We start from the raw sequence: 13,650 nt of genomic DNA on the forward strand, positions 1-13,650 counted from the left end.
GGGAAAACTCTTTTTTTTTCCTCCCTCTACTCTTGGAGTCACTCAATACTTTTTTTTTTTAATCCAGGGCCTTGTGCATGCTAGGTGCTCCACCACTGAGCTATATCCCCACTGAGCTATGTCCCAGCATTCAACACAGCACTTCTGACATCAGATGCAGCAGTTGTTTCTCTAAACACGAAGCACTTCTCCAGTGGACACCAACTGAGTGTTCTATAATTCAACTCAATTCCAACACTATCCTCCTGGAGATAGATAGTTCCCAAGTCAGTCCCACAGGTGAGTTTACAAAACTGCTCCTCACACTTCACATATCCCAGGTTGTTTTACCTGTGCTTCTGTCTGGCTATAAATCAGGGTTCCCATGACCTCCTCCTTAAGTTCAACAGATTTGCTAGAGTGGTTCCCAGAACTCAATGAAACATTTATCAGTTCTTTGTGTTGTTTTTTGATATCACGGATTAAACCCAGGGATGTTTAACCACTGAACCACATCCCCAGCCCTTTTTATTGTTTTATTTAGAGACACAGTCTTGCTGAGTTGCTTAGGGCTTGCTAAGTTGCTGAGGCTGGCTTTGAACTCATAATCCTCCTGCCTCAGCCTCCCAAGCTGCTGGCAGTACAGGTGGGTACCACTACCCAGCACTTTATCAGTTTATTATAAAGAATATTACAAAAGAGGGCTGGGGTTATGGCTCAGAGGTAGAGTGCTCTCCTAGCATGTGTAAGGCACTGGGTTCAATCTTCAGCACCTTTATTTTAAAAATAAAATAAAGGTGTTGTGTCCACCTACAACTAAAAAAAGAAATAAATATTTTTTGGGGGGCTGGTGTTGTGGCTCAGTGGTAGAGCTCTCGCCTGGTGCGTGCAAGGCCCTGGGTTTGATTCTGAGCACCACATAAAAATAAATAAATAAAAATAAAGGCATTGTGTACAACTAAAAGAAATAAATATTTTTTAAAAAATAAATATTAAAAAAAGAATATTACAAAAGAAACAGACTAACAGCTAGATGGAAGATATGAATAATGCATGACATATGGGAAGGTCCACTGAGCTTTTATGCCCTCTGCAGAGCGCCTTCCTCTAGGAACCTATATGTGTTCAAGCTATCTGGAAGCTCCCCAAATCTGGCAGGGTGTTTTTGTTTGTTTGTGGTTTTTGTTTTTGTTTTTATGCCGGCTTCATTACCAGGCATTATTGATTATTACATCATTGACCATTGGTGATCAACTCACTCTTCAGCCCATATTAGCTCCCTGGAGGCTGTGAGATTAGGGATGAAATTTCTAATCATCTAATCACTTGGTTGGTTCCCCTGTCAACCAGTCCCTATCAGAGGCTTATTCAGGAGCAAAGAGGAAAGCAGATCATCCCTAGATAATGGAATGTGGTCAGTTCTAGAAGAGCTAGACCTGCAAGAGGAAAGAGTGGAAGGTATTAAGTTCTAGAGACACCCTAGTTTCCCTTACAGACAAATCTTTCCATGTTTGTTGAAGGATATAAGGTAGAGGTTTTGTCTGACCAATAATCTAAGTTCTTCCTTTCCTGTGCAAAACTCTGGTTTTTTCTTTTTAAAAAATGTTTTTAATCATAGACAGACATAATGCCTTTATTTATTTATTTTTTAGGTGATGCTGAGAATCAAACCCAGTGTTTCACACATGCTGACTAAGCACTCTACTACTGAGCCACAACCCTGGCCCCAAGAGGTTTTGCATTTCTGAAAAGGGCTCCTCTGGTTTCTTTCTTTCTTTTTCTTTTTCTTTATTGGTGGTACTGGGGATTGGACCCAGGGCAATTCTATCACTGAGCCACAACCCAGCCCTTTTTATTTTGAGACAGGGTCTTGCTAAATTTTCCAGGCTGCCCTGAAACTCCTGCCTCCTCCCAAGTCACTAGATTATAGGTACATGGCATCTGCCCAGCTCAGCTCTTAACTGGTTTCTTCTGTGGTGGTAATGGGAATGTTTCGAGAATCTCTGTGCTGCCAGGCATGGGGGCGTATGCCTGTATCCCAGCAGCTCAGAAGGCTCAGGAAGGTGGATCATGAATTCAAAACCAGCCTCATCAATTTAGCAAGGCCCTAAGCAACTTAGTCAGACCCTGTCTCTAAATTTAAAAAATATTTAAAAAGGGCTGGGGTTATAGCTCAGTGGCAGAGTGCTTGCCTTGCACATGTGAGGTTCTATCCTTAGCACCACAAAAATAAGTAAATAAATAAAGATATTGTTTCTATATTAAAAGAACTCTTTTTAAAAAAGCGTGGGTAGCAAGACAAAACCAACCAACAAACAAAAAATCCCTCTGCTTAAACAAATCCCTCACTCTTATCCCAGAAAGTTGGTATTGCTGAGAGGATGGAGATAAAGTGAAGGAGGAGTATTCCAAAGTAGGAGGTATTGCGCTGTGTGAGCTATTTCCATGATTCTTTTTTTTTTTTTTAACTTTATTTTTTTTTAAAGAGAGAGTAAGAGAGGAGAGAGAGAGAGAGAGAGAGAGAGAGAGAGAGAGAGAGAGAGAGAATTTTTAATATTTATTTTTTAGTTCTCGGCGGACACAACATCTTTGTTTGTATGTGGTGCTGAGGATTGAACCCGGGTCGCACGCATGCCAGGCAAGCGCGCTACCGCTTGAGCCACATCCCCAGCCCCCATATTTCCATGATTCTTGTGCTTGGGCTGGGGATGTAGCTTAGTGGTAAATGCTTACCTACTGTGTGTTTGATATCCAGGACCACAAAACAAAAACAAAACCATGATTCTTATGCTTTCCATGGTGTTATTCCTTAGCATATGAGAAAGAGTTTCTTTGAAATGCAGACTGTATTATTTGAGCCAGAGGCCTCCAGGGGAGGGTGATGTCCACTCATGAGTTGAACATCAGAGAAAATTGCATTCCCTCTTTCTCTTGGACACAGTAGGAATCAGTGATTTTGGAGGAGGTGGGTAGAGTCAGGACTCTAACCTCTCCCTCTGGTTTCCTAGAGCTTTGACTGCTGTGCGCCTGACTGTCCTCCTTCTAGGCTGCTGACTAAGGAGGTTAGGATGGCAGAGTCTTTCTCCACAGGATATAGCAAAATCATACTTCAACCAAGGCTCAGCCCCAACCTCCCCCATACAGATCTCTTGGTGACTCCCGACTTCTGTGTGAGCAGCTCGTGAGTAGCAGCCTGGAAAAGGGGCACTGAGAACAGAAAAGGCCAGGGAAGCACAAAGCCCTGACTACATCACCTCATCAGACCTTCCAACACACCAGTGTGATTTATCCAAAGCTCAGAGAGGTTAAGGGTGTGCATGTAGCATTTGCCTTCACCATTATTAGTTAGTCCCTACTTATATCACAGCAATTACCCTCTCATCCCTGAGAAACTGTGTAAAACCTGAAGTCCTCACCACAGCCTGTGAAGCTCTGCCCATGGCCTTCCCAACCTCCTCACTTCCCCCGTTCAGCTCACTCTGCACCCCTTTGCTCTTTACTCCTGATCAGGACAGGCACATTCCCAGGTTCCCACTCTAGGTGCTTTTGTTCTAGCGTTTTCTCTGCCTCCAACCCTTTTGTCTTCTCACCTTCAAGTCTGAGCTCAAATGTCACCTTCCCGATGAGGCTTACTGGCCTATTTCTTAATTTATTTGGATTCTCAGGGAGTGAACCCAGAAGTGCTTTACCACTGAGCAACATCTCCAGTCCAGCTTATTTTTTATTTTGAGACAGGGTCTCAAGGCCTCACTAAGTTGCTAAGGCTGGTTTTGAAGTTGCAATCCTCCTGCCTCAGCCTCCCAAGCTGCTGGGATTACAGGCGTGCCCCACCGCACCCGGACTTCTAAATTCCACAGTACTTTCTGCTCCCATCCGCTCTCTTTCTGTGACCTGGACAGTCTCTCAACCTACTATATGATTTCCGTATTATACTCGCTTGTGGGTCCTCCCTTCTCAGAATGGAAGCTCGACAAAGAGTAGTGTCGTCTAGTACTCTGACAGTCCTCAAAACATTCTGTGGTATTTTTAGCAAATTCTCAATAAATGCTGGCGGGCCAAGGAAAGAATGCCGAGACCCTAGACTGCCCGCGGAAGCCTGGGGACTAGCGAGCTCCTGAAGCCCTGAGGTGGTAAAGGGCCTCTGCGCCGACGGTGCCAGGAGCAGTGCCGGGAACTACACTTCCCATGGAACTCTGCGTGCCGGCCGTGAGGGCTGCCGGGAAGGGCTAACGTGCTGGAGAACCGGTCCCGGACGGCGGAGATGGCAGGTCAGCGAGGTGAGCGTTAGGCTTGGTGTCAATGACCGTGGTGTTAGTGGCGCCTTGGGGACTTATCCCTGCATGACCCGCCAGGTCGAACCCACCTCTCGGGCTCCGGGAAAAGATGGGTGGGCGCTAGGCAGGGGAGGTAGCATCTGGGTGGGGTTTGCAATCCTCAGGAGAGGAGGCCCTCCCACTCTCCAGCGGAGCTTGGGGCACTTGAGACCATATGCTGTGAGCTAGGTACTTCCTGCTCCCTTAAGGTCACCTGGACGTACGTCTCAGTCCCACAGCAGCAATATCCATCTTACAGAAGGGAACATCGAGGCTTGCAGAAGAGTGTAGTCTGTCCCAACAACCAGAAGGCCCTTGTTTGACTCCATCCTTTGTTATAGTCTCCCGGCTCATGCCTGGTTTCCGGGACAGTACAGCCAGGTCTGAGGAGTGGAGTGGACACTGACCCTCTTGTCTGTGCCTCCAGTGTTCCCACTTTCCTGTGTGGTGCAGCATTATGCCTGGGGGAAGATGGGCTCCAGCAGTGAAGTGGCACGACTGCTGGCCAGCAGTGACCCACTGGCCCAAATCACAGAAGACAAACCATATGCAGAGGTGAGACACAGGCTGTACCTTACCCTCAAGTGACACTAAAGGGCCTGAAGCAAGTCATGTGGATCTGCCAGGAGGAGTGAGGTAGCAAGAATGAGGAGGCCCTCTTGGTTCTTCAGATCAGTGTAGGTCAGTGGACCAGATGTTGGCACCAAAAGAAATGTTATTATAAAATTGTTTTAGTCAGCTTTTTCGCTGCTGTGACTAACTGACCCAACCAGAACAACTGCAGAGGAGGAAAGGTTTATTTGGGGATTCACAGTTTCAGAGGTTTCAATCCATAGACAGCAGACTCAATTCCTTGGGGCTCAAGATGAGGCAGGACTTCATGGCAGAAGAATATGGTGGAAGGAAGCAGCTCACATTGGTGATCAGACAACAGAGAGAGAGGGGGGTCCATATCTCCTTGCCAGATACAAATATATACCCCAAAGCCTTGTCCCAATTCCCACCTCCTCTAGCCACACCCTACCCCTGCAATTACCACTCTGTTAATCCCTATCAGGATTATTTCACTGATTGGGTTAAAACTCTTAAAACCTAATTACTTCTCCTCTGAACCTTCTTGCATTGTCTCATACCGTGAGCTTTCAGGTGACACCTCACATCCAACCATAACAAAAAGTCTAGGAATTCTTGTACGTTCCTTTCTCCAACAATTTAGTACTTACTGAAAACTTTTTTTCTTTTGGTACTGGGAATTGAATCCAGGGGTGCTTTACCGTGGAGCTATATCCTCAGCACCCCCCCTTTTAAAATATTTTTTTTAGTTGTAGATGGACACAATATCTTTATTTTATTTATTTATTTTTATGTGGGGCTGAGGATTGAACCCAGTGCCTCACACTTGCTAGGCAAGTACTTTAACTACTGAGCCACAACCCCAGCCCCAACCTCAGCCTTTTTTATTTTTATTTTGAGACAGGGTCTCACTAAGTTGCCTAGGCTGGTCTTGAACTTGTGATCCTCCTGCCTCAGCTCTGGAGTCACAAAGATTACTATGGGTTTGCACCACCACAATTAGCAGCGCTTGCTGAATTTTTATTTAGCCCTCATAAACAACAAGTTATTTATTTATTTTCTGGTATTGGGGATTGAAGCCAAGTACCAAAACTTTACCACTGAGCTACACCCCCAGCCCTTTTATTGTTTTGAGACAGGGTCTCACTCAGTTGCTGAGGCTGGCCTCAAACTTGTGATGCTCCTGCCTCAGCCTCCCAAGTTGCTGGGATTATGATTGTATACCACCATGGCTGGCTAATATATATATTTTTTTACTTTGGCCTTTTTTTTTTGCATTTTTATTAATCTGTTATTCTCTGCCTATTTAATAGAGAAAAAGACAAAACCAAGGAAGGCTTTAGTCCCTGCTTCTGAGTGAGACTGGAATAAATGAATATTAACCCCTCACAGAGCCATTTGAGAATCATGGTTTTTCAGTGTCCTTGACAGTGCAGTTGTCATTCTCCTCTGGACAGATAAGAACACTGACACTAGAGGAAGGAAATAGAAATTTATAGCAGAAGGCCACATAGATGGTTAGAGACAGACTAGACTAAGGCCCGAGTCTCCTGATTCCTGGTTGTTCTGGGGTCTGCTCTCTCCCTTTGTGACTGTGATGGTATGAGCATTTGTACCTGACCTTGGAACCTGTCCCAGAAGGAAGCCACTCTTTGGGGAGCACAGCATAACTTGTGGCAGGCCAGCGGGTGGTGCAAGGTTCTGCTTCCTCTTCTTTCAAGTTTCCTATCTTTTCAGCTGTGGATGGGAACACACCCCCGGGGGGATGCCAAGATCCTTGACAATCACATCTCGCAAAAGACCTTGGGCCAGTGGATTGCTGAGAACCAGGACTGCCTAGGCTCAAAGGTCAAGGAGACTTTTGATGGCAAGCTGCCCTTCCTCTTCAAAGTGCTTTCTGTGGAAACAGCCCTCTCTATCCAAGCACACCCTAACAAGGTACCAGACAGAGTAGGTGTAGCAGGGTAGGGAAGGGCTTTTTCTGCTACTGTTACCTCACCCACACCAGGCTTCAGCCCAGAGCTAAATCCAGTGTGTCCACTCCCAGATTAGCTCTCCGAGGCCAGATGCTGATGCTACACCCAGTAGCTAAATCTTAAGTGGATAGCTGACCAGCCTGTGCCAGAGGAGTTTCTCTAAGCTCATGCCCAGGTCTTATCATCATCTTCCCAACTGGCTTTCTGGAGAGTTCAACTTCCAGGGTAGGGCACACACCATAGCTGTCGCCTCATTTCCCCATCATGGAGTTTTCTGTACAAACTTCTGAGTCCCAGCCTAAGCAATTGTCTCCAAATTTGTCAGTTTTAGATAGGCAAAGTAAGACCCAGAGAAGGGAGGGATTTACCCCAAATCACAGCCTATTAGGGTCAGAGCTTGTTTGGGTTTCCTAATTCACTGGTGAGGGCTCTTAAAGTCTGCCCCAGCTCTCCCCCAGATTTAGTCTGTCGCCCTGCCTTGGATTGGCTGAACCCCAAGTTTCTGCATCATGCCTTGACCAGGTTCATTGCCAGAGGTAAGAAGCCACTGCCATCTGGCAACTGGGAAGGGTAGAGAGCAGGGGCTGGTGGGACTAATGTTCCTGCTAGGTGATGGCTGCTCCCTGACCATTCTCCTCCCCTGGCCACCCCCAGGAACTGGCAGAGAAGCTGCACCTCCAGGCTCCACAGCACTACCCTGATGCCAACCACAAGCCAGAGATGGCCATTGCTCTTACTTCCTTCCAGGGCTTGTGTGGCTTCCGGCCAGTTGAGGAGATTCTAACCTTTCTGAAGAGTAAGTTGGACAGAATGCTGAGGGCCTGAGTATTGGGCCTGGGATGTGTGGGAAACCCAGACCAGAGGGGGAACAGTGACAGAGAACAGAGGCTCAATGTCATAGGAACTAAAGGGCTGCTTGGCCTCATGCAGCACTTTTTGGAACCAGTGGGTCAGACTAATAAGACCAGGCCCAAGTGTAGTTGCAGAAGGCTGTTGGTAAGTAATTGGTTTGCACTTCAGGTTTTGCTTAGTGCCTGGCTCCTTAGTTAGGGATGGGACAGGGAGGCCTCCTATTAGTCCTTCTGTGTGTTCCATCTTTTTTTTTTTTTTTTAATATGGTTTTAGGGGGCTGGGGCTATAGCTCAGTGGTAGAGCGCTTGCCTCGCACGCGTGATGCACTGGGTTCAATCCTCAGCACCACATAAAAATAAATCAAGATATTATGTCTATCTGCAACTAAAAAATAAATTTAAAAATATATTTTTTAAGATGTTGATGAACCTTTATTTTATTCATTTATTTATATGTGGTGCTGAGAATGGAACCCAATGCTTCACACATGCTAGGGAAGTGCTCTACCACTAAGTCACAGCCTCAGCCCTGTAGGTTCCATCTTACCATCCTGACACGGGTCTTGGTCCTGGCATTCCTTCAGAGGTGCCCGAGTTCCAGTTCCTGATTGGGGATGCTGCATCAACACAGCTGAGGCAGAGCACGAGCAGCGACGCCCAGGCTGTGGCCTCTGCTTTGCGGAACTGCTTCTCTCAGCTGATGAAGAGTGAGAAGAAGGTGGTGGTAGAGCAGCTCAACCTGTTGGTGAAGCGGGTCTCCCAGCAAGGTGGGCATAGTTATAGACCTGGATGGGTGCAATGCCCTTGCCTGGGCTCCTTGACATAGACACAAGGCTGTGGGGGCAGGGTTCTCAACCCCTTTGCCCAAGAGGAATACTGAAGAACTCAACTTAGAAGACCTGTTGGCCACTACCATTTCTTTCCCAGTCTTTGTGGAACAAGGCCATAGGTGGAGTGCTGCTTTCTGACTGGTTGTTTTCTTTAGATAATTGTAGGCAGACTTGAAAACTTTTCTGATGCCTTCTACCCAGGCATTCAGATTCTCCCCAATCCTGCAACTGCTTCCCATGGATAGACTTGTGTTTGGAGCTAGAAAGCAGGAAGGGGACAAGAGGATCATCTCTTTCTCTAAAGGACTGATGTTTAGCGCTTGCAATCATTAGCTTTTTCTTAACTACCTCCTATATGCCTGTTTTGTGCTAAGGAGAGTTCAGGAAATGGCTGATGGGTATGGTCATCACCTTTTGGGCTGAAGAGTCAATATAAGCAGCGAGAAATATAAAGCAGACAACCTCTCAGCTATAAGCTGATGTGGTAGCCCCCATCCCATCTCTAGTGGCCCCAGAGCTCTCTTCTGGCTCTGTTTCTGCACATTTCCCCTGCTGTGCTTCCTTTGAACCACACATTGTTTGTTTCACCGAAGCATACAGTTTTTGTTTTTCTTTTTGTGGGGCGTGGTTTTGGTTTTTTTCTCTGCTTGTTCTCACAGCTCAACAGACTACTCCTGCTCTTAAACTCTCAAAGCTCCCTGTTCATACATCTGGGTATAGCCTTAGCACCTGTGAGTCTATGCATCACATGCATACTTTAAAACTGGGCTCTCTCCAGACCAGTGACCTGTTTCTGAACTTCAACAGGCTATGAAGACTGAACTGCCTCCAACCCAGACAAGCTGATTTCTTCACTGTGGCACTTTACACACTTTGTCTTTATTTATAAATACCCTCCTCACTTCTTTGCCTGCCCCTTCCAAGAATCCTGCTCTCACTGCTGTAGCCAGACTGAGCTCATTTTCCCTGGTCAGTCTCCAGGACACATTTTGGCCCGTGGCACATTTTACCTTGTGTTCTCTTGGGTAGACAACCATCCCAGTTTGTCTGGGACTGAGATTTTCTGAGACATGGGGCTTTCAGTACTAAAAAAGAGAATGTCCTAGCCTAAGAGTTTGTTCTCCTTCATGGAACCCTTTTGAGCCATCTCCCAATCGAGATTATGAGCTCCAAGATCACTGTTCTCAACCAGGGGAACTTTGGCAATTGTGTGGAAACTTTTCTGGTTGTTAGAACCTGGATTGGGGGTGATGGTGGTGTCTTGTAGGTAGAGGCTAAGGATGCATCCAGCAATGAGCAGGACAGCCCTATATTTAACAAGGGATCCAAAATGCCAGTAGTGTCGAGACTGAGAGATCTTATCCTGAATGGAACACACTTTAGCCCTTTTAGAGGTCAATGTAAGCCAGGCAGACAGTTGAAGTGTGAGAGAGAGCATCTGTGTGGGCAGGAGTATCAGGAAGGCTGGACCCCAAAGAACAGGAGATGACTAGGACAGGCCCAAGCACAGCTTCTGCATTCATGGGGCAAGAACTCTTCCCCAAGACTCCTTGCCCTGAGTAAGGCTAGAATATACTAAGTGGGACTGAAGCATTGGTCTACTCTGTGACCCTCAGTGTCTGCTGGAAACAACATGGAGGACATCTGTGGAGACCTCCTGCTACAGCTGCACCAGCAGTATCCAGGTGACATTGGCTGTTTTGCCATCTACTTCCTGAACCTGCTTACCCTGAAGCCTGGAGAGGCCATGTTTCTGGAGGCCAATGTGCCTCATGCCTACGTGAAGGGAGGTGAGCCCCTTTTCAGCAGAATTGCCATCCCTGGTAGACCTTGTTTTCCCATCTGGACAAAAAGAGGATGAATATGGATACTTTCTCTAAGGTCCATCCAGCTCTAATTTCTGAGAGCTCCTGGGCAGAAAGGGAAAATGCCAGTAAGGTATGGTGAATGTCAGCTTAGCAGTAGACACTGTTTATGATCTTCTGCCAACCTGGAAGGTAATAAGACTGATGTTAAGTCCTGTGAGTGAGTGTGGGAACTGAAGTTGGAACCCAGGCTATATTGGACAAGGCTGCTCTTCTCTCCCTCACATCATCCAGCTTTTACATGCCTATTCTGTCTACCATTTTTTACTGTACTGGGGATTGATCTCAGTGCTTTACCACTGAGCTACATTCCCAGCCCTTTTTGTTGTTTGAGACAGGGTTTTCTTAAATGGCTCATGCTGTCCTTGAACCTGCAGTTTTCCTGCCTGAGCCTCCCAAGTTACTGGGATTATAGGCATGCGCCACTGCACCTAGCCACCTGGATTTTTTTTTTTACATTAATATATGCATCAGGGGGGCTGGGATTGTGGCTCAGCGGTAGAGCGCGCGCCTAGCACAGGCAGGACCTGGGTTCAATCCTCAATACCACATAAAAATAAAGGCATTGTGTTGTGTCCATCTACACCTAAAAAAATATTTAAAAAAATATATATGTATCAGGGCTGGGTGCAGTGGTGTATGCCTGTAATCCCAGCAGCTCAGGAGGCTAAGGCAGGAGGAAGTTCAAAGCCAGCCTCAGCAACTTAGCGAAGCCCTAAGTGAGACCGTCTCTAAATAAAATACAAAAACGGGTGGGGGATGTGGCTCAGTGGTTAAGTGCCCCTGAGTTCAATCCCTGGTTACCCCCACCCTCCCCCTGCCCCCAAGAAAAAAGATATGCATCCCCTCAGAAGGTGATTTTGGTTTTTAATATATATTTTTAGTTGTAGATGGACACAATGTATTTATTTACTTTTATGTGGTGCTGAGGATGGAACCCAGTGCCTCACACATGCGAGGCAAGCACTCTAACACTGAGGTATAGCTACAGCCCCTCACAGGTGATTTTTGACTGTTGGCAGCATCCACTCCTGCCTAGGAGTCTGTCACAGAAGTACGACTAGTCAGGAGTTTGGGGCTCCCCTAGGGGTTAATATGACTCCTCCTGACCTGTCACCTATTTTTGGAGTCTGGTATCTTAACTCCATTCTCCCAGAAAACAGTATTGTATTTACACATTTTTACCTAACTCTACAAGGGGTTCACAGACTTCAGGTTAGGAGGCCCAGCCTAGAGAGCCTTCTCCAAGGCATAATTCATCAGCTTAGCACATGACAATTGTCTGCCCCCAGACTGCGTGGAGTGTATGGCATGTTCGGACAACACAGTGCGTGCTGGCTTGACACCCAAGTTCATCGATGTGCCAACTCTATGTGAGATGCTCAGCTATACCCCTACCCCCAGCAAGGACAGGCTCTTCCTCCCAACACAGAGTCAGGAAGACCCATACCTCTTCATCTATGACCCCCCTGTGCCAGACTTCACCATTATGAAAATGGAGGTAAGTGGGAGAGGGGATGGTGAACTGGCAAGGACTACAATATGGAGTATACCTGGGGCTGGGTTTCCCTTCTGTCAAGCACACCTACTAGTGACAGTTACAGGGCCCATCCTCCATGCTGATAAAGAGCTTGAATATTAGGGGAGGTGGCAGCAGGGCTGTTCCTCACTGCCCTTGAAGTTGTCCTGAGTCTGGGACCTGATTGGTGCAGTCTAAGCTATATTATCCTGCTTCTTCTTGCCCAGGTCCCTGGCTCTGTCACTGAATACAAGGTCTTGGCACTGGACTCTGCCAGCATCCTCCTGATGGTGGAAGGAACGGTGACAGCCAGCACTCCCACAGCACAGGCTGCAATCTCCCTGCAGCGGGGTGGGGTGCTCTTCATTGGGGCCAATGAGAGTGTCTCACTGAAGCTTACTGTGCCTAAGGACTTGCTTATGTTTCGGGCCTGCTGTCTGCTGTAGAGACAACTGCCAGCCACTCTAGCTCCAGGCCACTCCAAGTCCTTTCCTTGTTTTCCACTCTGTGTGCACCCTAGAAGAGCTGGGGAAATAAACCTGTGGGTTGTGACTTCCGAGCATGCCCCAGGCCAAACCATCTTCTCTTGGGATGAGAGGCCCATTGGAGGGCTAAGGCCTGATCCTTCTCTTGTATTCTGTTACCACTCCTCACCACACCTGAGCCAGGCTCTTGCCAGTTCGGGAGGCAACAGCTGTACTCCAGCCCACGGTATGAGGCCGTCTAGTGAAATCTGTGACCTATCATTACCTCAGCATCCATCAGAGCAATTGGTAAGGTATATTTTAAGAACAAGGTTCTTGCCTTGGGGCTACCTACTTATTTCTTCAGCTGTAGAGGATTGGGAAAGGGTAGGCTCTCTTGCTCTGTCAAAGCAATTAAAGATCACTTGTTTTGACCCTGTAAAGAACATTTCCACCTTTGGCATTTCTGTCCCTGAAGTTGGCTGAAACAGCCCTCCCTGAATGTTGTCCAATTTTTGCTTTATTCCTACTTATAAAGTGGGCAGGCTGGATCCCAGAATCTTTTTATAGCAAGTAGTGGGAGAGAAGAAGCCACTTTCAGCCTTGGATGCACAGTTTGCAGGCATTCTTTGAGCTCTCCAGAAAGAGAAGATGAGTATAAGAATATACTAGTGCAACACTCCCTTTTTTTAGTACCAATGATTGAACCCAGGAACATTTAACCACTGAGTCACATCTCCAGTCCTTTGTTAAGTATTTTATTTAGAGAAGGAGTCTCACTAAGTTGCTGAAGTTGGCTTTGAATGGGCAGTCCTCCTGCCTCAGCCTCCCAAGCCACTGGGATTACAGATTTGTGCCACCTCAACCAGTGCAACACTCCTATTTTTCAATTTACCTTAAGAGTCTGCAAACTAGGGCTGGTAGACCAGTTCTGGTTATACCTACTAATTTACATACATTTTAGCTGTTTTCAGGCTGCAATGATGAAGTCATGTAGTTGCACCAGACTATGTGGTCTGCAAAGCTGAATTTATTCATTTTTTTGCAGCACTGGCTCTGTCACTGAGGATTGAACCCAGGACTTCATGCAGGCTAGGCAAGCATTCTACCACAGAGCTACATCCCCAACCACCATTTTTTTTTTTTTAACTGGTGGTGCTAAGGAGCAAACCCAGGACCTTCTGTATGTTCTACCATGGAGCTATACCATACCACTAACCCAAGCTGAAACTATGAGAAAAAATTGTCAACTTATTATCTAAACATATTGTCATTATAGA

General features: G+C 46.6%; 1 protein-coding gene across 1 annotated transcript; it reads left to right on the forward strand.

The window, feature by feature from the left end:
- Nucleotides 1-4,164: 4,164 nt before the first annotated feature.
- Mpi (mannose phosphate isomerase) lies at nt 4,165-12,816 on the forward strand. Its single transcript, XM_026387722.2, has 8 exons — nt 4,165-4,256; nt 4,720-4,847; nt 6,603-6,803; nt 7,496-7,637; nt 8,277-8,459; nt 10,139-10,312; nt 11,680-11,888; nt 12,134-12,816. Exons 1-8 carry the CDS (start codon nt 4,241-4,243, stop codon nt 12,350-12,352), a joined length of 1,272 nt encoding a protein of 423 aa, XP_026243507.1. The 5' UTR covers nt 4,165-4,240; the 3' UTR covers nt 12,353-12,816.
- Nucleotides 12,817-13,650: the final 834 nt, after the last annotated feature.

This window comes from Urocitellus parryii, chromosome 6, assembly GCF_045843805.1.
Source record: "Urocitellus parryii isolate mUroPar1 chromosome 6, mUroPar1.hap1, whole genome shotgun sequence".
NCBI classification, from domain to species: Eukaryota; Metazoa; Chordata; class Mammalia; order Rodentia; family Sciuridae; genus Urocitellus; species Urocitellus parryii.

What these genes read in the sequence shown, in the direction of transcription:
- Mpi (XM_026387722.2), top strand. An exon ending in AAGACAAACCATATGCAGAG is followed by an intron (nt 4,848 to 6,602) that starts GTGAGACACAGG and finishes CTATCTTTTCAG; the next exon opens with CTGTGGATGGGAACACACCC. An exon ending in TCATGCCTACGTGAAGGGAG is followed by an intron (nt 10,313 to 11,679) that starts GTGAGCCCCTTT and finishes GTCTGCCCCCAG; the next exon opens with ACTGCGTGGAGTGTATGGCA.